Genomic DNA, 22,811 nt, shown 5'->3' on the forward strand with positions numbered 1-22,811 from the left:
GGTCGCTTGGTAGGACATCCCAAGCCAGCGTGGAATGCTCGGTCTCTGTAGGTATATCTCAGACCGATTCGGGCCTATTTGACACACACACGCAGAGTGTCTGGTAAAATAAGACTGACCGTAAGTCTGCATGTATCCTTCCACTACACTAGGCCAAGACGCAGAGAGTGTGTGAGTCATTAATACACCCTTGTTGATGGGCTCATATCCAGAAATAGACTACCCCAAAATCTCGCAGGTAGGTACAGGCAGCCACAATCATCAAGAAATTGCTGTATGCCAGCCCGGAAAAGCTGGGGGTAGAGTGTCTGGACGATGATGGATACTTGGCGGCCGAAAAGGAACGGGGCGACAGGGTGCCAAACACTGCAAACATAATGCCAAGTTGATAAGGCATCAATGGATCAAATAGCCCTAACTAGATAGATCATAACAGATACCGAGAGCACCCTGTACGCTCCTATTTTTATGAAAATCCCCAGGTCTCCGTTTGCCCTTCCCTCAAGCTGAACCTGTCTATTCCTAAAACTTGTCGAAGCCCGTTTTGGTATGGACCACTTATTTGCTGGCCGAATACTACTTGTGCTGGTTTCTGGCAAGATGGCTTCACGACATCGGGAACTAGCTTCTCTAGCGTTGGTTACCTTGGAAATAAAGTGTATGTTCGGGGTAACTATAGGCGTGCTACTCAGTAGCAATTTGCCTCCCAATCTTATCTTCTGGAAAAGTATATCTGAAGAACAGTACTGAAGATGTTCAGGGAAGGGATAGCATTTGAAAACATCCAGTCCAGTTTATGAGAATGCGTTGATCTAGAATCTGCACATAACAACACGTATGTGCAGAGAGCAAAGAGAGACACAGGCAGGCACAAGTAGGCACAGGCAGAGAGTTGCTAGGCACTAATTGACAAAAATGTTATCCTAAGCTGTATTTAGGTCTACTTCATTGACAGCGAAGTCTTCTATCACGACAGTGGCCTTGGTGCAGTTGCGGAAGTCATAGTCTGTGGCTTTCGTTGCGGCGATTCTGGCCGGGTGACCAATAAAATTTGGTGTCCACTCAACCTGGTGTTGCGCTCATCAAAGCAATGGTAATCATGAACCATTAGGTTCTTGGACTCGACAGTGTGCATGTCGTGTATGTCTTTTATTTGCCCGTTCCATTGACCACAGAGTAGCGATGTTTTGTCGGCCTTGAGATACATTTGAATAAGGCCATAAGGCCATCACGCCTCTCTCTCTCCGTCTCATCACTCAGCTGATCCTTCAGCAACCACCGAAATGGCTAACTGGCTAGAAGTCTATTGGCAAACCGAACTGTGGCTGATTGGCGACGGTATTTATTGTATTTACTATAAACCCTTTTTGGAGCTTGTTTCTGATAGGTCTTGTTGGCAAGATACACGGACCCTCTCTGCTGACCTTAGGTTGGCTGCAAGAAGTGAGATATAGTCAAATTCATCTAAAATAGGCTATCGACAGACTTACTTACTGTCAAGAATTCTGATCTACAAGGCCTACATGAAGAGGCAAGCCTAAAGACAGAAGGATTTAGAATCAGTGCATCCATTGGTCTTGCGTAGCCGGAGAAGGCCAAGGCTCTAAAACTAGGTTGTAATGCCTTGTCTCAGCGTGGACTCAGAGGATGCTGCGGCCATTCTTGGGGGAACAAAGAGAACTAAGTGTTAGAACTGCTGCAATTCTTCCAAAGTGCCATGCTTGGGGGTTTCAGTAGTTTGAACCCAAAGTTACGCAGTCCTGGCTTGCAACCCAAGAGCAAAGGAGTGTAGATCTTTTCTGTCTGTTCTCGGACGATTCGGTCTTCTTTCTATTCAGCTAGCAATACGAGGTCACAACACGAGAAATCAATCCTCAACAGATACTGTAATTGGATGTAGAATGAGGGGTTGCACAACACAGCCCTCTCCTCCGTATATCCAGCCTTGCGGCTACTAATAATACACAGATACAAGGACTGTCTACTCTCAATGTCATCGTAGGCATTCCATCGAAGTATATATAGCCCCCCGGCATATTTCAAAAATATATCGACTCACAATTTCAATAATCCTTACTGCGCCATTGATTTCAACCATCAACCCATCAACGACACAGTATTTGCACGGTAATGCACCCTAGAGAACGGTACCTTTTACACAATCTAACCTGACTGCACGTAGTGCAAAATGTTGCTGCGCCAGATTTACCTAATGTCTTTTTTCGTGCTCAGCGCACTTGCTGCTAAAAGATGTTACTTCTGCTCAACCGCTTCGTACCTTTCTCCAGAATATCCGACCTATAAATGCGGTGATAAGTGTGGTTATAAATATTACCATGACAGTAAATGTTGGAGATCAACCCACAAGATGAACAAGTGCTTCAAAAATTGTTGTGACAAAGCTGGTAAAGTGGCAACTTCCTGGAAGTGCGGCCCTTTGTCAGATTGTTAGTGAATGCTACCATTCTTGGCAGCCGGTTCTTTTTTATTCTCCTTTGTTGACTTATCCGCCGGTGTCTATCTCTTTCAATCAAGGTCTGGCTGCGATATGTGATTGTTGAATATGTGAAAGAATTTGTTTCTACGCGGCTTGCCTCTGTTCTTTGTACGGGGACTCTCTGCAGTTTACTGTCTTTGGGCCATAAATTCTCCAGGAGCTCACTAAAGCTCGTGTTTGATCTGTGGCACTCTTCCCATAGAGATACCAGAACTGATGCCCGATTATCTTTCCACATAAATCCTTGAAAAACACTGCTTCAAGGAACAATTCTGCCATAAGATTGCAAATTCCATGGACATGCCCCATTATAGCCCCCCAATCCTCTTGCACAAAGCCCTTCTAGACTACTATGTGAGTCCGTTCCTATCATCCGACAATCCCTCAAGAGAAGACTCATCCGGCACTACATTATCTATAACCCATCGAGCTACAGTTGCCTGGAGTACAGCCATTAAATCAGGTATGTCCCTCAAATCGTTGTTCCAGTCCAGTCGGTGCTAGATTGGAACAAGCCATGCTTAATTTTCACCCCTTTCTTGACCCGACACACTTCATAATGATCTGCTAAGACTGCATTTATTGTAGAGTTACGATATATAAACTCGGAGCTCTGGTCAACGAACTCCATGGTTTGTGCTTTCTTTGGTTTCACTGTGGGGCGCTGGGGATTCTCCCTTATCACTATCAGTAAATCTGGGGGAGATAAATGGTTTTACACCAGATGTTACCTGTGCTTTTCTCTTGTGTTTGGTGGTAGCCATGTCAAAGTAGTGTGAGACGACAAAAAAGAAGAACGTGATGATTCCTGAAGAGACGAAAAGGTAAAGGAGAAAAGGGGAAAGTTCTAACCTTTTGTATTTCTGTTTCTTCCAGACGTTACATAGTCTTTCCCACAACTGCGAAGCAAAAACTGCATCCAAAGCCCTGGATGGATCCAGGTAGCACCCCCCTGGGGTATTGGGTTGCCACGCCGGCTGCTTGGTGCGAAAGCGCCAGAAATTTAATGTACCAGCCGCAAAAAACGTGGACTTCAAAGCCAAATCCCATGACAAAGTGTATGATTTCGGAGACTTAAACAGCACCCCTTGCCGTACTGGAGACCTACGGTTCCTGCTTAAAGGTTAGTTAAAGGCCATGTGAACAAGATTCGATCGGTAGGGCAAAACTATCTTGAGGTCAATGACAGGCTTTTAGTTTGTGACGCTGGCGGGGCTATAGTAGTAATTACCATGATCAAATACGCTCTGGACTAACCATGTGGATAGGACGTAGCTACTTACTACATTACGGAAGTAGCCACCACAATTCTTTCTGACCAGCTCACGGCATTTCAGGGTATGTGATGCATGGCGAAGCGTAAGGGAGAGAGCTAACTCGACGCAGGGGGGAATTGTGGCGGAACTGCAGTTGATAGCAGGCTGTACAAGTTTCTGTCTGACAGGTAGGGAGATGCGTTCAACGCACTCCCACTAGAGCAATTTAGTCCCAGCGTGGACTAATGAGACAATTCGAGGTTGTGAAGAAATCGTTCGCTGGGGACCCCGAACAACAATTCACAATCAGTCTGGGAACCCGTCTTGCCCGCACAACATGAGAATATGTTGACTCTAGAAGGCCAAGATTAACTTGACATCAAAGAGCCTTCAATCATTCTTCGATCCGGTACTGAAGAGAATCTACATATTAATCTGAAAACAGACAGACGCGGCGGATGAGAAATTTGGGAAGGTTGGGCTGGATGGGCGTAGTAGAATTATAAATGTAAAATCCCATTAATCCGGCTTATCGCTACTCGTGATGACTTGTTTGCAAACAATCATTTCCACCGGCGGGTTCAGCGGTTCGCCTTACCTCCAGTCAGTTTTAGCCCGGGATCAGGTACCGATGCGCAGCTCTATCATATGGAGGGTGACTTGCCGGTGGAGCTGATCAACATATATGAATGCAATGAATCGCCCTCACCGCAAGTAGTGAATAGTTGTAAGTTAGCTCGGTGCACCCAAGAGCGATTCTCATCAAACACAGGCATGGATCAGATTGGGATTACTTTGTTCGTTTGAAAATGTCCCCCTGCAGTATCCACCACATCAACGGATGGGTGGGGAATAGTTTACCTACTTGAGGCTTGAAGCACACATGAACGTGAATGTTCAGGTTGATGGTAAAAAGCGATCAGTAGAAGGCAAAATAGGAACGTACTCATTAGGGGTTAAAATAGGCGCGCAACGTTTACCCTGGCCAGAGTATAAAAAGAAAGTTTTGTGCTTATTAAGTATCCTCATTTATATATATATATATATTGCTGCATTTGGAGATATTAGCTATTGATACATATCTTAAAGAAGATTGTCTCATTGTATGAACTGTGTCCTGTTTTATTACATTCGATAATGATACTTCGTTGCCCAGAATTGCAGTCATTTTCTGACTACCTACCCTTACCGCCGATCCAGATGCAAGGCCCGAGCAGGCACCATTCAGGCATCAATCTGACGAACAGGCGTTAATAGGCTGCACACACTTACCTTGGATACGCTACCTGGAGTCTGAGACAAATTCATTCTTTGTGATGCCATGGATCCTGATGGCAGACATGCGCCAGATGTGGATCATCTCTGCGTCCTGGTCCATGGGTAGGAAAACCATGATATACGCCGTTCATTTAGGTCGCTGCTAATCGATGCATGCGACAGACTTTGGGGTAATCCTTCGCACATGGACTTTCTAGCAATGTCATTAAAGCAATGATATCCCAAAGAGTCCCTCCACATCAATTCCGGGAACTACACCTACGATGGGATCGAACTCGGGGGTGAGCGCATAGCCCTCGAGGTTGAAGACACGCTCGGCTCGCTGGAGGCCCAGGGGTCCCCTTTCACAAAGCTGAGCATCGTCGGATACTCGCTAGGTGGCCTTGTGGCTAGATATGCTATTGGTTTGCTGTATTCGAGGGGATGGTTCGACAAACTCGAGCCCGTCAACTTCACCACGTTCGCGTCACCGCATGTTGTAGTACGAATGCCCTGGGACGGCCTTTACAGTTATCTTTGGAATTCTCTAGGTCCCCGGTCAATCTCCATGTCGGGAAAACAGCTGTTTCTTGTAGGTTCATTTCTGGATTCCGGGAAGCCACTACTCAGCATCCTAGCCGATCCGGACAGCGTCTTCGTACGAGCGCTGGCTAGGTTCAAGCATCGCTGTGTCTATGCGAACATTGTTAACGACCGATCGACCGTCTTCTATACCACTGCCATCTCGATTATCGATCCATTCCAGCAAGACCTAGAATATACCCCCATCAACTACGTGGACGGCTATGAGCGCGTCGTCATTGACTCCAATGTGTATACACTACGACTCTCAAAGGCTCAAAAACAGCTACCTTTTATCTCCCAAATCTGGCAGCAAATCGAGCAAGTCGCCATCAACCTACCGGTCTCGCTTTTTGTCGTCGTCTTGATCACCGTTGTGCTTCCCTTTTTCCTCGTGAATTCTGCTATACAGACCCTCCGCAGTCGACAGCGGATACGGCTACATGAGGAAGGAAAGAGCGGTGCCCCCTTTGCGCAATACAGGATTCCTCTCCTAGTCAAGGATGTACAACACGCTGTAGAAGATGTATTTGAAGATATCAGGGAACTACAAATCAAACAGCGGACATCTGCAAAAAACACCACGACTGTCAAGGACAAGACAAATGCATTCGTCGAGACAAGCCCAATAGAAACGCAATCCCAGGGTCTGAGCACCGACAATCGATATCCTGCACTTACTCTCACGCCGACTCAGATATCCATCATCGAGTCCCTCAATTCCGTCGGCTTCCGCAAGTACCCCGTCTACATCCACAACCACCGTCATAGCCATGCCGCTATCATCAGGCGGGTGCCTAAGAAAGGATTCGACGAGGCCCGGATTGTGATTAAACATTGGCTCGACCAAGAATTCGAAATCTAAATGGCATGGGGGGTACGTATCTCCAACAGGAAATATTATATAGGCGATGATGTGAGGTGTGGGAAGTCCCCCACGGGAATAGTTTGAGGAGACTGGAATCCTACCCAATCGCGTTATCCTCCACAGGGAGTCATCATATGCAGACTTCCAAATGGGTTCACAGGACGCTGCCCCGATTCCCGTCCGCCTAACAAACGCCAATTCCTGTCTCGGCTTCTTGGCAAGAGGGAGGGGAAGGACCATTCCTTGTAGAATGTGCCTGTTATAGAGTACGGGCTTCTGGATTTAATGTGGAGACACTGTGCATTCAACCAACCTTAACCATTCGGAATTGCCTATTTAGTCTCTTCCGTGCGTTGCACCATGATGCGATGCAGACGGAGATTTGGCCATGGGAGAGGTACTTTGGCATGCTGTAGCCTCGTTCTTGCACATACAGCAGGTGAGGATGACGTGAGAAGATAGAGTGGAGGGATAATAGAGACATGTATTATAGGCATAATATACATGGATAGACGGGTCAGGACATCCGGAGCCTTGTCTCAACCTCCACTACTATAGTTAAATAGGTATCATATCATGCATATCAATAGGTATCTCTTATTCTTTAATTGAATGGAACTAGCACTAATTCTATAAACCTTCCCCCTCCCACCCAAGATGTCCTCGGGTATTGGCGCACTTCATTCAGCTAGCAGTCAACCCTGGATGATAGCAAATGTCCAGTGAAATAAATCTATCATGTATTCATAATACCAGCCTTTGTTTGACGCAAGGCTAGTGTGATCAGTGAAATATACCGAAAGGGCTCCAAATCCCTCCCCCAAAACGACAAATGTATATATAAAGGGTGGGGAAGAAAAGAAAAGCATAGGTCGTGTCTCGGAATCATATGTATGTACTAGCGTGAAAAAAGGTTATGACTTGCAGAAGTGTATGATGTTGTATATCGATAGGCAGTGGAAATGTTCTAGGTGATGTCAAAAAAAAAAAAAAAAAAGGAAATATAGACCTCCAAAAGAAAGATGCTTAAGAAAATACGAGAAAATAAGAGATCAGATTCGTATGCCGATAGAGGTCGATTCCTGCGAGTCTGCGTCATCCGCGATGGCTGACTCGTTACAATTGCGGGACATCTCACGCTCCACGGAGAATTGAACCGCATCCAGGACGTTCTGGCACACTTTCTTCGGTGGGAATCGAAGAGTTGTGCCTTCCTGATATACGCCGGTCTTGACCAAGATCGAGTACCAGTGGACATCGCTGATTTTGTCAAACTCGTTGGTCCCTCGGACGTCCGACTCAGGCGTATCGCCGACAAAGTATACAGTTTGCGGAGGTTTGTTGATGCCATGGGTGTCCTTGCGCCATTGGCGAAGAAGCCTGGTGGCAAATTGATATGTGCCTAACTGGGGTTTTCCGAACGCGATAGTCGTTAATTCCTTTCCAGTGACGGCTTTGTACAGAGCCTCCAGCGATGCCCGGAGTGCGCCCATGCCGATACGGGAGTGCTCATGGGAAGTGGACCATACAACATCATTGTGGGAAAAGAACACAGGAGGACCCTCGTCGAAGTTCTCGGAGCGAGTGCCAAGATGCCCATCCTTCGACATTAGACAGTCCAAGATGATCTGCTGGTCTCCAGCCCAGTCCCTACTATCGGCGAAGACAAAAATAGCCTCAATTCTCGTTTTACTGAGATCTCGAACCCGGGAATTGTCATATTCTTCCTTGGTTAGGATCCGAAACGGGGTAGTATCTTGTCTCGTTTTGATGATATCTCCAGGGGTGATGACATCCTTGAAGCCGTACCCTTCAGCGACAACCCGGCATTTCTCGCCGACACCACCCACAACAAGAACAGTGTGATACCTCTCGGTCATTTCGCGCATGGGGGTGTGGCCGCAGATGAATTGGCCAGGGGAAACCTCCAGTTCCAATTGTCGACTGAGATCTAGGCATCGTTCTTCTTCCGTTTTTCCCCCACCGTTCGTCACAAATATGTATGGCCTAACAAATAATAATACAAAAGTCAGGGGAGAATTATATTGTTGTGCACATTTGACGAGATGAAAGAAACTTACACTTTGATCCCGTAGGGGTTGTCTCCATTGATATACTTCAAGGCCTCAACGGCCTCTGGGATAGGATCCCCTCCTCTAATTAGGACCCCGTCGATGTCGAAGGCCAAGGCAAACTCGTCCGTCGTGGTCTGTGCAGGCCTAGAGACGGGAGTGGCCACACGAGGAGACCCATCTTCAGAAGATGTCTCATCATCCAGGTGCTGCTTGGCCATTTCCATCTCCAAGGCCGTGTCGTGAGCGCTGGAGGCCATCAGGTATTTGGGAGGCAGAACCACGCTAGGACCACCATAAAGGTCGGCCCGAGTAGCATCCAGGCTAGACAGCCGGCGAACTCGGGTACTGAGACTGTCGGTGGTCGTCATGTTTTTTTTTTTTTTTTTTTTTTTTTTTTGTTTATTTTGTTTTGTATTTTGATGTTCCCGTGATTGTGGGTATTGGTAATCCTCGGCCCAGTGGCGACGGTGTTTTGATTAGGTTGGGATGAATAGTGGAGTAGGACCCAGCAGACCCAAAAAGACCCAAAGAAGGAGGGTACCGCTGACAGATGCAGAATCTGGTCTCTCCCACAAAGAATAACAGTAAAATAAAAGAGTCTTGAATTAATCCAAGAAAGGAGAGTGATATCTCGAGATACCAGAATTTAGACAATCCAACTGGCCAACACCCTCGGAGGACAAAAATTAAAGTAGCCACCCACGTAACTGGGAGAAGATAAATCAGTCAATCAAGTCTATCCACCTCTAGTCTGCAATGACACTGCAAGAATGGAGGGATTGTTCACACTGGAGACAAGTAGGATCCAGGTCGAACAAGATCAACAGAGCTGAAGGGAGAAAGGATTATCGAAGTGGGGTGAAAACTGGGGGAGAAAATCGACTGATGAAGGGAAAACGGGGCCGTTAATATACGATTGTGAGAGAATCCGAGACCTTTTCATTCCCATTTATCAATCCCATGGGTGATGCGACGCAGCCCGTGGCTCCGTCATCGACCGCGTTTGGACGATGGTCTTAGTGTTCACCAGGCAGCCTGGAATGGAGATTCTTGCTGGTTCAGAGAGCCGTAGGCGACTCCACCAAGCAGAAGGTTTACCGCCGTTTCTCTCCGCGCCATGCAGCGACAACGATCTTCTCTTCTTAGAGATTCATTCTGGACTATGAGAATGATGAGGCTAACCCTCTGATTCGTCCCAGACCAAGATCAAGGCGTCGACGGACTCACAACTGCAAACGATGGTGGGGATTGACATGCAGTGAGGAGGAGCGAGGGCAACATTAGGGATTTCAATGATGATTCTTGGATCACTGCCCTCCACCTTAGTATCTATCACTCAGCAGAAACGCTTGGAGAGGAGTACCAAGTCTCATCTTCCGGCGCTCAAACCACAGCCATCGTGACGTCATGGCATCTCTCCTTAGTCAGCCAGCCACCCGTGATCCCGCTAAACCCGTTCGGAACCTGCTGTCTCTTCGCGCAGAGACCATCCGCGTCGATGGCGCAGGCACGTCCCAGGAACGTCTAATATCATGCGGTAGTTGTGAGGTGGCATCTCGTACGGATCTGCCTCGTCCTAGCTTACCGCTAGTCTAGTATCCCGGAAGCTCGAGAGCTAGGGAATCGTCTTAGCCAGTGATTGGATCTACAGCCAACCAGGATTCCCATTTAATACCGCATCGGGAACCACATGCAGACCTACGGAAGAAGGAGGGGGGAAGAAAGAGTACTGGAACGGAAGAATGGACATAACGCAATGCAGTGTTACATCTCTCCACCGCAGTCTCTGTCCTTGTTCTCTCGAGCTTGGTTGCATGTGAAATCGTTTCCCTTGCCTGGATTGAAGTACATCACAGAAGGTTTCCTTCCCGACCCGACTAACTCTCGCTGGCACAAAATTCAAATTGGATTCACCCTACGAGGCTGGAAAATTCGGTAAAGTGTGATAATCCCGAAGGATTTTCGTCAGAACCATTAACTATCGGTGACTGATCTTCTAGAGTACATCGGCAAACATCGGTACAACTCGTAAGGACAACAAAGGTCAGAATAAATACACGTACATACAAAGAAAGGATTCTGGGGTCCCCGAGTTCAGGTTTCCCATACTACTATAATACAATGAAAATAATGTCAACCAATCGGTCCACAAAGAACGAGGAGCCCCTCAGTCCACGCGGAGGATCAAATCGCTGCCTTGTCTGGACGGTGTCAGGTTGCGTTCCATGGGCACTGCTTTCTTCCTCAACATTTGTCCCGTCACCTCTGTCGGATATTTGGAATCATCCATCATTCCGTGAGAGTTGCGTTGAGATATAAAACTCAGATGATATCCATTCCAGTAGTCTTCGGGTGAATAGGGAACAGCTGTTCCTGCTGGCTGCGGCTTGCCTCGCCGGATCTGAACTCTCTTGATATCATCTCGTTTGACGATCCGCGGCCTGGAAACGATCTCTTGGGATGGACTGACAGATCTAGGGAACGGCATCCGGGAGTAATTCACAGGCGCACTATCATCACAATACTCCTGTCGCTGGAGTACATTCAACGGTGTTCGCGCTTCCTTTACGGGAGTAAGGGGTCTGAAACTCCCGGAGTGACGGAACATTCGGCGGCCCCCCTGAGTTTTCGTGGATATTAATCGTTTCAAACTCGCCACCTAGGATGTCCAATGCACTGCTATTTGCTTCCGGGCCATTAAATGAGCGGCGCGCCATACTGTGGGGCTGCCGCATTCCGACACCTCTCATGTATCCATGGTCGAGATTTCGCCAATAATTATCAACACTGTTGTCATGATACATAGAGAGTCCCTGCTGGCGTTGATACAACTGGTGACCACATATATCATTGTGATGAGGGGGTTGGATTCTTGCTCCCGCGTTGGCATAGACAAGCTTTTTGCGAGGGTCAGGGCTCCGTGGGACCAAAGTTCTATTATGCTTCCCTTGAAAGCCATGAAACATAGCACGGGGGTTATCAGGTAATCCTGTCATTGGAATTCGATTATACTGGCGGGTCGAACCATGTCGAGCCGGCGAGCTCGAGGGATTCATATACAGAGTGAGAGCACCAGGGCCACCTCTTGGCCTAGTGACATCCTCTTCAAACACTGTTTCACCACTGGTAGGTCTCGAAGGTTTATGTTGACTCCATCGCAGTGGTTGCGGATAAAGGTCATAAGTAGGCTTTTCAGGCAACAAGTCAGAAAGTGTCCGTGGAGATGACTGGCTCGGCGAAGCTTCCAGGTCCGAATTAGACGAAAATGCAAACCCTATCTTTCTTGGACTAACGCCTCTCGCCGGGCCATTGTTATAGTCACTACCTGGCCTTGTAACGACCACTGCTGGGTTTTGAGGCCTGTACTCGAACGGGGACCTCAATCTTGAGGTTCCCAGGTTCTGATTTACAACACCAGACAAAGAGTTTGGTCCCGGAGTTGGGCGTCTAGACGGCAGGGCAAAATCAGAGGGTTCTGACATGGAGCCGCCAATCTCGAAGAAATTCCTGCCTTTCGCCAGCTGGTTCCTTCGTCTTATCTTCCTGCAACAGAAGAATATAATGACTCCGACAATGAAAAACCCCGACACACCTGAGGCCACCGATACCCCTATGACTGCTCCCGCATTCAGTTTGCTCTCTTTCGATGTCGCACTCGGGGATGGAGGCTGGTCACTAGTAATTCTAGAAGAGTGCTGTTCGGTGCTACTTATTGAGATCGGACTCTCGGTGGTGAAGAGAGTTGATGTACGTGATGTATGCGTGGTTTGGGAGTGTAGAGGACTCGAAGATGAAGACGAGATAGAACTGGGTGTTACTGTATTTTCAGCCGTTGTTTGCGTAGGCATCATGGCCACAACTGTAGCAGTGATAGTAGGATGAGTCCGTGGTAGAGCACCGGCCACCGAATCGCAGATACTATAGGCTGTTGAACTTAACACAGCCCCCAAGGAGCAAAAGGAGAGACTACAACGCAAGGCTGCTTCTCCCAATGTATAGCCGGATTTTGCGTATATCCTGCACAGGCAACTGGTGTCGAACCCCCGGGAACATGCATTATCCGGGTACTCCGTCTGGATAAAATTTGCGACACAATTGGCAGCGCATTTTGGAACACTATCGGTGGGCGAAGCCACCGCAGCTGTGTGTTGCAAGCCATTGGCACTGTTTGTCAAAACCAACGAGACTGCGATGAATAACACTTGAGGGTAGAACAATAACATATTGCGACGATCTAGTAGTATTATCTGGTCAGTCATCGTAACGACCTGGGCCATAACGAACGAATCCATTTCATAGATCCCGATTGACCTACCCCGAATTCAACGTCGCAGAGGACCGCTCATCTACCCCTAGAGTCATAGGGACAGGCAGACGACCATTCTAGATATCAAAGCCAAAGAAAAGGGTATAGACAAGCTATGCACTTTCGCGACAACTGTATCCAGGATCAAGAAGAAAGACAGTGAGAAATACATGACAATTAAGGCGCGGCGCATTCGAGTCCAACCCGCCATTGTTGGCGTCAAGCGGAAGGTCTCTTGTTTTGGCCATGACGCGGACTGGCTGTTAGTCGAGTAGATCTGCACCTAAGAGGAAATGTATGAAACTGCGCCCTTCTGTAGGCGCCTCGATGAAACGCAAAGCCATCGTACGCAGCGAAAGACACGTAGCCGGCAGGAATAGGTCTACACTGGCTGGCGCTTTGTGTGGGTGAGAACAGCCCAGGTGAACTGGATATACGCGCCAGGTTGGCGCCGAGTCTGCAACGAAATCTCGGTGATGTCAGGTCAGCTGATCCAAGACGCCTGGGCGCTTCAAGCCTAAAGAAGCCAAGAGTGTTAGGAATGGACTAATTAAAAGAAAATCCCAGCTTTGTGAACAAATTGGTTCAGCAAAGAACTTTATTTTAGCTTAAATTTCTGTGGCACGGACTGGGACCAATGCCATAACCAAGCTGGCAAATGCGCTTCTCTAGTAGCAAAGAGGCTCCAAAGGGTGCATGGGATATTAAAATCTTGTCATTGCCATCAATCATTAATACTAATCACTGACAAACAGCAAAACAAAAAGCCCAGTATAACAAAGGACCTGGTATCATCCGAAGAGAAGCAAAAGAAACGGACAGAAAGGAAACACAGTGGTCACAAATGATTAATAATAACAGAGCAAATGCGAAGCCCCATCACAGAGAACAGGCGATACGACCACCCATCAGTCCCATGCTTCAACGAACACGAATATGGGCTGCCAAGTGGCGGGGCTACATTAGGCGTCTCTCGGTCGGAATTGCGCGGAACAGCACGGACGACGACACAATCGTCCGTTTGATTTCAGAACGAGGAATTCAGGAGTGGGAAATGGTGAAGCAACGCAGTCTTTCGATCTCGATCAATCGTGGACCGAATCGGGCAGGGGAATCAGGGGCAGCATAATGTCTAGTACTTGAAAATAATGTACCTGAAAAGCGGAGGGTTAGCGAAGGCGCTAGGCAGCCAATAGCCTTTTATTATAGATAGCACATACAAAGCGTGAATAATGCCAGGAATCCAACCCAAAATGGTCAAACAGATGTTGATGAGGAGATCAGCACCACATCCTCGCTCCAGGAAGACACCGAGGGGAGGGAGAATGATTGCGAAAAGGATCTTGCAGATGTCACTATTTCCCAGATACATTAGCCAACAATATCCATTTGGAAATATTTGCATTTTGTTTCTTTCATTTTCTTTCCAGTCCAGAGAAAGAAGGGGTTGACATAAAAAAAAAACCCCCTGTTGATATGCCGGACGGGCAAAGGAACTACGACGGAACAAGCGGGAAACTTACGAAGCAGTGAAAGGCATTGTGATTTGAGAATCGATCGAGAGTCAAAAACGGTTCTATAGGTGTAGAGCTAACGGTGGATGGGAAGATGGAAAGAGAAACGACAAGAGTTGGGAAAGAAGAGTAGAATAGGGTGACGGGAGCGGAACGGCGGACTCTTAAATCATCGACGGCAAAATAAAGAACGGCAGGCAAGTCTTCTCCCTACATCCGTCCGACAAGACGACCGAATTTCATTCTAACTAGCCTGGAACTAACCTAACTATGGAGTACACTCTTAACTAACTACTGGTTCAGATTTCCCTTAGTCAGAAATCATCGTTGATCCGAACTGAGCACTACGTCATGCTTCCACAGCCAACTGTGGCTCATGCCTGTTTCTCACGACCCTCATTGGAGGACGATGCGACGATGAGACGTCGAATTTCCCGCTGCCTGGACTGCGATCCAGAGATTCGTCGGCTGAGTTTTACTTTCAGTCGGCCCTACGTCGGTGTGCAGACGCCCTTGGCGGTGCTTCAGTAAGGGCGGAATTCTCTGCTTTGCCATGGTCCATTATCCTGTTGCCTGGGAGAACGCTTGGCGCTCTTCATTGTCCCTTACGGGTCTTCGAGAGTCGACAGAGACTGAATTGAATGGCTGTCTGGGTTCTATATTTGATTGACGTATGCGGGCATGACTGTCAAATAAGACCCTATCATCTGTCAGATCTTAAAACCAGATCGATATTGTCTGGATACTCATGCTTAGTACCCGTCATCCTTTGCAAAGGTGGACCACACAGCCCTGCGGAGCACAGCCCTACCAACTATGGAGTAATCGTGCTATTCATATCTCTTGATTTAGGCATGATATCATAATCTTCTCCTAATTTTATATACTACTAAGTACGTGCCTATAAGGTAACTACTACTGAATGTGGACGCCATTTCCAACTATACGAGGCTGAGAAAGCACAGTCCTTGTTGCACCTACCTGCTCCTTAAATTGATTAAGGATGATTAAGGATGTCCCCATAGTATTGTGAAAAACTGGTTTCGCGATTTCTGAATGGAGGTTATGACTACACCCGTTAATGCAAGCGCCACCCACCCCTGTACGTATGATTCAGTGCCTTGTATCTAACCAGTAGTGCATTTCGGCATTTCTGTGTAGACTAGCTAACAAATAACTAATAAAAAGACCTAGTTAACCTGTTAAGTTACATTAACTAACTAACTAGTTATAACCACACTTGCTTATGCAATTAGGGAGTACCTTGCCTTAATAACTATTAACATAAATTCCACAGCCGCGAATTGGTATTCTTTTATAAAATGGCACCTTTGTAACGTATGACATCTCAAATATTCCACTATTATGCAGGCTTATATGAAGTAAATCTGTTCTATATAACTATATAAGTTAGATACAGGAGTATTTTATTAAATTTAATATATCCTAGTCTTAAATACATATACACAGCCTGCAATACAGTCCAATTTAGAATATCTAGGCAATTAACAATGCTGGTTACTTAAAATAAAATGCATAAACTATTTAGAGACTAAAAATAAGTCACCTTAAATACCAAATAAAAAAGAGGCAGAATGGTGGGTGGAGGTATCACAGTTAAAAAGGTGTCATATGGGAATACAAATCCGCAGGTCGTAATACGTTTAGTTAACTACATCTTACATCATTTTATGCACAACCATCATCATTCTCGTTTTCCTGTACCTAGAAGCTACCACCTGCTGTCTAACTGATCGAAATGAAAAATTATCTTGGACAAGACAATTCCCCTTCTGGATTTTCGAAGTCCAATGATCCAGATTACAGCCGAATGTTAGGAAATCTCTTGTTGATATCTCACCATTTCTCTAGAGGTATATCCACTTCTAGCCCCATTATGGGGTTAAGGACCTTGAGTTCCAATGGCATCTATGAGCACTCTACAGAACCGAAAAGTTTCAACCCTCCTACGCCAGGAAGATGGGGTATATGATATAGTCCTCACAGAGAATACTACTAATATGAAGCTCAACTATCATGGAGCTCCAGTAATAATGCATGTTTAAAATTATAGAGAGCACACCTGCTGCCTTCGGTTATAATAACTGTCGCGGTTTCAGGATATTACGATATTTTTTCCGCCCCGCCGTGAGGGAAAACGAGTGACGACGTGGGTTGACCCATTATATAATTGTCGGTCTTGGCAAAGAGGATTTCGCTCCTTGAGAATCTCTCAGGATTTAACTCCACCAGGCAGGGTGCAGGTCTCGAACATTTATTAACCGCCTATATCTCGACTGCGATTGTCGATCTCCATGCTTATATGTCGCTAACATTCGGGTGCACCCCGTCCTCTTTGCCAGCACGCCTGGCCGTCAAGCCAGGGCGGCTTCGGCAGATGTTGGGATGCAGTGGATTCCAAAGCCGTCGAGACCCATACCGACAAAGACTCAACCATGTAGCACAGTCTCTCGCAACAAAAGTGGACAGTCCCCGATTGGCTTATTCCTGGTTGACGCACACTCCTGAATTGATCGTATGTCTCCCCGTGTTTTCTCATGTCCATGCGACAAAGAACTAATTGTTCAAGAGACCCTAGATGATATTCTTTCCAGCCTCCCTCCTCTCCCGAGCTTGCGATTAGAGTCACAGCCCATCCCTATTCTTCTCGTCACCCCAAGCTTTGCCCCCTGGGTTGATACAGCCAGTACCTTTCTCGAGCAATGGATCAACCGGCTGTACCTTGGTCGGGATTCTCATGAACATGTGCATGCCTTTGTAGCAGTCATTGATAAGATACCCGGCTCCCCCCTGGAGTCGAATCTTGCCATAGAGAACAATGGTGTGTCTGAATTGGAGGGTATATCGGTTTTGTTTTCTACTGCGGGCGACATACAAGGAAAGGCCGCTGCGCCCCGTGGAGTCAGGGCCGCAAATGCTCAGGAGGCAGCTCTTTTGTTTTCAGTCCGAACGGGTGTTCCGAACATCCCCAACGGAAGCCTCCGTAGGCCAACTCATGAAGTTGGCCTACGTCTTTCCAATACAATATTCCTCAATGGGAAAGAGAACACCCTGTTTGGGACACGCTGGTCCTACAACGCCTCTTCGTCCAAGTATAGCCTGGATCAGACCATCGAATTGTCACGTTGTATTGTCACATCCACCACAGAGTCCATTCGCAGGATTATTGACCTCCCGCTACATCCTATTGGCAAGCGAAGGAGAGTAGTATCTAGCATGGGAAACATCCTTCGTCAGATAACTAAACATGTTGATGACAACTCGACGGAGCCAATGCCGGCTTCTTCCGAGTTAGAGGAAGAGCTTCCTCGTTACGTTGCAGAACATGAAATTCCTGGCCAGAAGGTTTCCGTCTGGGCCTTGATTGAGAGTCCCGAAATCAATGAAGCGAATCGAACTTCGAACGCACTTTCAGACATTATTCAATCGGGAGGCAAGCTGCACCACGTCATGAGTGGCGGCGGTGGATGGGGCAAAAAACAAGGTCTTTTGTCGCTAGATCCCGAAACCGGCTTCATGGACCTAGCTGATGATGGGGATTTATTGACCTCTGATGAGTTGTTTTCCTCCACAGCCCCGACATCAGTACCAGACATGCCACCATCGCTTGACAACCCTATGCTCATGGGCGAGCTGTCGTCTCTGTCACAGGTTGTCCGACCCGGTGACTACATCCAATTCTATGTATCAATTACCTCAGATTACGAAAGTGCCAGCCAGGCAGAGGTCCTGACTCCACAGGGGAGCGCCTCATACCATTTTGGGGTCGTGTCAGATACTGAAAGCCGTGCGGTGCAGACGGCCGCCGGCACGGAACATAAATATTTGGCCTTCGCTCCTAATCACTTTGGGGCCTTGTCGGAGAAGGCAATTACCTATTTACAACCCGTCAATCCAGCCAGGTCGGAAGAAGTGCTTGAAACCGGCACCAAACTCAACATCCCTGGGTCCCGGGTTACATTAATGCTTGAATAAAGTGCCTTGGCTCCACCGACCTCAATGTGTACTAGATAGATTTATTTCTCATTGCCATATTCACATACACACATTTAATGTAGGCCTTGTAATTATTGGATGCGTTCCGGCTGCGACAAGCGGGAAGTCACGTGTCAACAGTTCCGTCAGCCTCCCCGAAGCAACCAGCGTGTTCGCCAGTCCCATCTCCGTCTCGCACCTGAAATCCTTCGCATCATCGCAACGGTTGTCTACGCGGCATTCATCTGCCCTCTCTTGTTTATATAAGCTACCTCGATAGTTCCCCTACCCATCTATTTCTCCTAAGCTCTTCGATCTTTCCGAAATGGCCACTGAACTTTGGTATGTAATCCCCGACTCGACTCCTTTTCCTCTGCCATGACCACGCACCCGACTTTGGTTTTGATGATGCTCTGGGAGTTTTCGAAGCTGTTTATGCTAATTTAGTGTATCTGTAGTCCCGTCTATGCGGTAGGTCCTACCACTTTCCTTTGTTGTTCACCATTGCAAAGCTCTACGCTAGCCGCGGATCAGCTCTGTCTTGATGCAGCCCCGGGACGCTACGAGATTTCATCTAAAGAAGCACTTGTTTCCTGTTCAACACAATAACTAACATTTAAACTCTATAGCCCTTCTTCGGTGCGCTGGGCTGCACCTCAGCTATCGTCTTCACCTGTTTCGGAGCCGCCTATGGAACCGCCAAGGCTGGTGTCGGCGTCTGTGGAATGGCTGTGTTGCGGCCCGATCTGATCGTTAAGAGTACGTCTTCCTCGTCATGTATATCTTGTGCAAGGACTCTGGATGTGTCTGAGTAGATCAAGAATAGCTCTGACGTGACTATAACTTTAGACATTGTCCCCATTGTCATGGCCGGTATCATTGGTATCTACGGGCTGGTCGTGTCGGTTTTGATTGCCAACGACTTGCAACAAAAGGTTGCCCTGTACACAGGATTCGTTCAGCTGGGAGCAGGTCTCGCCGTCGGTCTGGCCGGTATGGCAGCTGGGTAGGTTCACCATCCCGGATACTTCGGTCAGCATGTTGGACTATATTCGAAACTAATCATGCGATCTTCCAGTTTTGCCATTGGTATTGTTGGTGACGCTGGTGTCCGCGGAACAGCCCAGCAACCCAGACTCTACGTTGGCATGATTTTGATTCTCATTTTCGCTGAAGTCTTGGGTGAGTCGGAGCTTAAGACCGAAAACATCTCGCAAGATTATGTATGATTTCCTAATTGCGTCACATTTCACAGGTCTTTACGGTCTTATCGTCGCCCTTTTGATGAACTCCCGTTCCACTATCGAGACCAAGTGCTAAGCGAGCACCTCGCTCTCCGTACAACAAAAGCATAGCTTTCCCTTTGTGTATGGACTATATTAAGAGGGAGATAAAGTGGTTGGTCCTCAGTTTTGCAGCGATTGACGTGAGTGCTGCATTGTTTTTTGCACCTAGAGAGAACGGGCGTTCCGGTCGTTTTGTTCTCTCTTAGAGGCAGGAAAGCAAAGGAGTCAGACGGAGAAAAGGAGAAGCGAAGTGGCTTTGGAACTGTCTTTCATACTGGTCAAGGAATTCCTTTTTAATGCCGACGTGCTGGCCTAGACTGTAGACTAGGACGAAGGTTGAATGGGGGAGGAAGCGAGGTAGATACATTGCATCGCCAAGGTCTGCGCTGGGCTGTATTTTATGGGTGTCGTTCTGTGTGTGATCCTACTTGGGATCTTTACTTCCGCAATGCTGAAATGGTTTCCTTTTTTGTCTTTCCTTTGTCTTTCCTGGTCCCTATTTATTTAGTGTGAATGTTTTATATTATAGTGGTACTTATATCTAGCTGTTTGTTATTTGCATGGATTTTCCCGGTTTTGAATTCGACCTACGTATGAACTTTGCATAAACCCATATGAATATCAAGTAGTTGCAGAGTAATTGGTTGAATTTACTGGATATAAAGTACGAAGTATCCATAGAAATCAGATAGAGAATGCTAGAGATGAAATTTGTGCTTATTCAAAAATAAATAAATAAAAACTAAAAGACAAGTTGCAAGAACGTATGTAAATGATACTGTCTATTGAATGGACAATGCCCCAGAGGTATGCAGAAGTATAATGGATATGGAGCCAGCAGAAGCCATAATAACAATGAACAACAGAAAAGGAACGTAGAATAACAGAGCCCCTACTCTACCTGGTTAAACAAGGACACATGTAAGGATTCCTAGGAGAGGGGAGGAGATTCGAAGAGGGAAAAAAGCTAGGTAGGCAGACGATGAACCAATACAAAAAGGGATCTAACACGTTACCCCACCCAATTCGACTCAGTTAGGCCTTCTCAAGCTTCCGTCGCAGCGTTCTCGTCCTTCGCAACAGCTTCTTGAGCTTGTGCTTCTTCATCTTCAACCTGCGCCGTCTCTTGGTACTGAGAGCGTGCATTGTTAGGTTGTTACGGAGACGTTCAATGTAGGTGGACTCGGAGCCATTCGGGACGTCGATGATGCCTTGGTCCTCCTCGGCGCTAGGAGCATCCATCTCGGTAGTGCGAACGAACGGGCCCGTGTGGGCTTCGTAAGTCTTGCGACCGTCGGCGTGAGTGGACTCGTGGATGGTCAGGACGGTCGAGTAACTGGAAATTTCCTGTGTGTGCAGGTCTTCCGACTCGGCATCCATGTCTCTCGCCGCCAATTCCTCGAACGGCACAGGCGGCGGTGGCGGGTGGAAAGGACGAAGACGTTTCGCGAGTTCTTCGATGGAGATCTTCATGTCTGACATGTTCATTCCGTCCAATTGGCCACCCTCCATTTCGAACCCGTTCACCGACCCTTCTTGCTCGGCGGCAACTTGAAAGGCGTTCTCCATGGAGTGGACGGTCGAGGACAGGGTGAGCATGACATCATCAGTTTCTTGTTTCGTAGGCCTCTTCATGGTGAATATGGCATCGAAAGCTTCGGAGCTTGAGGGGGGAGGAACAGTAGTAGAAACGGAGATGGGTCGATGGATGGAGAAGAACGACGCAACATGTACATCTATAACAATCATAAGGGAAAAAATTTTAGTTGGTTTGTAACCGTAGAAAAGTATATATTTCTCAAAAATACTCGGACCTACCATGTGGCTGCAGATGCTGAGTCGAGGGAACACTGGGCAATCTGGAGAAGGCTGTATGCTGGTTTGACTTAGAACCGTTACGGCCGTTGCTGTCTTTCCCCTTCCGTCTGGACGCTTTTCCCTCGCGCTTCTCCCCAGAGTTCACACCTTTCGCCGGGGTCTGGGAAGAAGCATCGATCCTTCGGGAGCCATCGCTGGGTTTCGAGGAGGAAGAGGAGTATCGGCGTTGACGCACCTGCTGTGTTGCGCCGATGAGGCCGTTGGAAAAGGTAGTAAGAGCCTGGCTAGACGAGCGAGATATGCCGGTTATGGGCACAATAGGCGCCCATACAGCCTGGCGTAATGAGTATGACAACATTTTCCGACGTCGAAGAGCCCAGGAACTGGGTGACGAGAATGTCGGGAATAAAGCCGTGTAGAGAGCCGGAGGCGAAATCGAGGTTGAGCCGATCATGCGGAAGCCCAATTAGGTATAGCCCGCACCCTGACACCTGAGGCAACACAGGTCTGATCAGGTGATCCAGTCAATCAGCTAAAGTGGATACTACAAAACAAAGGCCTGTTCATAAAAGAAAACCCATATACTTGCAGAGTATGTATACGCTTTAACATTAATGGCTTGAAACAGCTATTTACCGCTCGCAATGTCAATGTTTATACAAGCACGACCTCTCCAAAGCTAATACATGTACACCGAATGATTAATTCCAAAACAACTTGACGGTGGTCCCGGGTCATTTCCAATATAGAATAGTGAGCACCACATACCAACCTCACTGCTGGGTATCTATCATCTCTTGTATATGTTAGCCCCAACTAGTCGGACAAATCAATTGTAAGATCCCACTGAGTCGGATTCAAGAGAGATAAACAAAATCCGCTCCCTAAGAGATTATGGAGGTCAGGTCAAACACACGCAAAAACAAGAAAAGAGAAAGGAAACTGAGCGAAGAATAGTACATAATTCTCAGGAAGAAATACGGAAAGTGTAAAAATAGAAATATCGTCAAGTATTGAGATAGGGAGAGAAGAAATAGAACAAGAGATGGTATCAATATGGACCATACAAGAGCCCGTCGCTGAAGCAAAGGAAAAGAAAGCAATCTGGCAGTATCAGCTTTTGAGGTAGTATGACGTGGGAACAATATGGATAATCCAATCAAGAACGCTCTACCAAAGCGTCCCTAAAAACGAAGAAAAGGATATATAAAAAGAAATGAATACATCAAACAAGGAACAAGCACCACATGTCGTGGGGGAAATCGCTCAGGAAATGCAACACGAAATAATGGTAGAAGGGTGAAAAGTTTGCATCTCATGTTCACGGAAAACGTCGTTAAGCCAATCATCTCTGGT

General features: G+C 47.1%; 7 protein-coding genes across 7 annotated transcripts; 3 read left to right on the top strand and 4 right to left on the bottom strand.

Annotated features, from left to right (window-relative positions):
- Positions 1–5,102: 5,102 nt before the first annotated feature.
- Positions 5,103–6,457, top strand: ATNIH1004_007784 (lipase ROG1 family protein; the record flags this gene model as incomplete). Its single annotated transcript, XM_033572402.1, has 2 exons — positions 5,103–5,133; positions 5,325–6,457. 2 exons carry the CDS (start codon positions 5,103–5,105, stop codon positions 6,455–6,457), a joined length of 1,164 nt encoding a protein of 387 aa, XP_033425717.1.
- A 1,055-nt stretch (positions 6,458–7,512) lies between these two features.
- ATNIH1004_007785 (phosphatidyl synthase) lies at positions 7,513–8,903 on the bottom strand (the record flags this gene model as incomplete). The annotated part of the gene is made up of 2 exons (XM_033572403.1): positions 7,513–8,467; positions 8,542–8,903. The coding sequence occupies 2 exons, from the start codon at positions 8,901–8,903 to the stop codon at positions 7,513–7,515; spliced, it is 1,317 nt and encodes a 438-aa protein (XP_033425718.1).
- Positions 8,904–10,702: 1,799 nt separating this feature from the next.
- On the bottom strand, positions 10,703–11,023 carry ATNIH1004_007786 (uncharacterized protein; the record flags this gene model as incomplete). The annotated part of the gene is made up of 1 exon (XM_033572404.1): positions 10,703–11,023. One exon carries the CDS (start codon positions 11,021–11,023, stop codon positions 10,703–10,705), a length of 321 nt encoding a protein of 106 aa, XP_033425719.1.
- Positions 11,024–11,051: 28 nt separating this feature from the next.
- Positions 11,052–12,812, bottom strand: ATNIH1004_007787 (CFEM domain-containing protein; the record flags this gene model as incomplete). The annotated part of the gene is made up of 1 exon (XM_033572405.1): positions 11,052–12,812. One exon carries the CDS (start codon positions 12,810–12,812, stop codon positions 11,052–11,054), a length of 1,761 nt encoding a protein of 586 aa, XP_033425720.1.
- Positions 12,813–14,706: 1,894 nt separating this feature from the next.
- ATNIH1004_007788 (uncharacterized protein) lies at positions 14,707–18,351 on the top strand (the record flags this gene model as incomplete). Its single annotated transcript, XM_033572406.1, has 3 exons — positions 14,707–14,882; positions 16,609–16,891; positions 16,948–18,351. The coding sequence occupies 3 exons, from the start codon at positions 14,707–14,709 to the stop codon at positions 18,349–18,351; spliced, it is 1,863 nt and encodes a 620-aa protein (XP_033425721.1).
- A 325-nt stretch (positions 18,352–18,676) lies between these two features.
- VMA3 (H(+)-transporting V0 sector ATPase subunit c) lies at positions 18,677–19,671 on the top strand (the record flags this gene model as incomplete). The annotated part of the gene is made up of 6 exons (XM_033572407.1): positions 18,677–18,693; positions 18,810–18,822; positions 18,981–19,110; positions 19,201–19,357; positions 19,430–19,533; positions 19,607–19,671. The coding sequence occupies 6 exons, from the start codon at positions 18,677–18,679 to the stop codon at positions 19,669–19,671; spliced, it is 486 nt and encodes a 161-aa protein (XP_033425722.1).
- Positions 19,672–20,672: 1,001 nt separating this feature from the next.
- ATNIH1004_007790 (mitochondrial 37S ribosomal protein mS38) lies at positions 20,673–21,909 on the bottom strand (the record flags this gene model as incomplete). Its single annotated transcript, XM_033572408.1, has 2 exons — positions 20,673–21,373; positions 21,456–21,909. 2 exons carry the CDS (start codon positions 21,907–21,909, stop codon positions 20,673–20,675), a joined length of 1,155 nt encoding a protein of 384 aa, XP_033425723.1.
- Between the last annotated feature and the right edge of the window lie 902 nt (positions 21,910–22,811).

The sequence above is a fragment of the Aspergillus tanneri genome, assembly GCF_003426965.1.
Source record: "Aspergillus tanneri strain NIH1004 chromosome Unknown AapTan_7_pilon_pilon_pilon, whole genome shotgun sequence".
NCBI lineage: Eukaryota > Fungi > Ascomycota > Eurotiomycetes > Eurotiales > Aspergillaceae > Aspergillus > Aspergillus tanneri.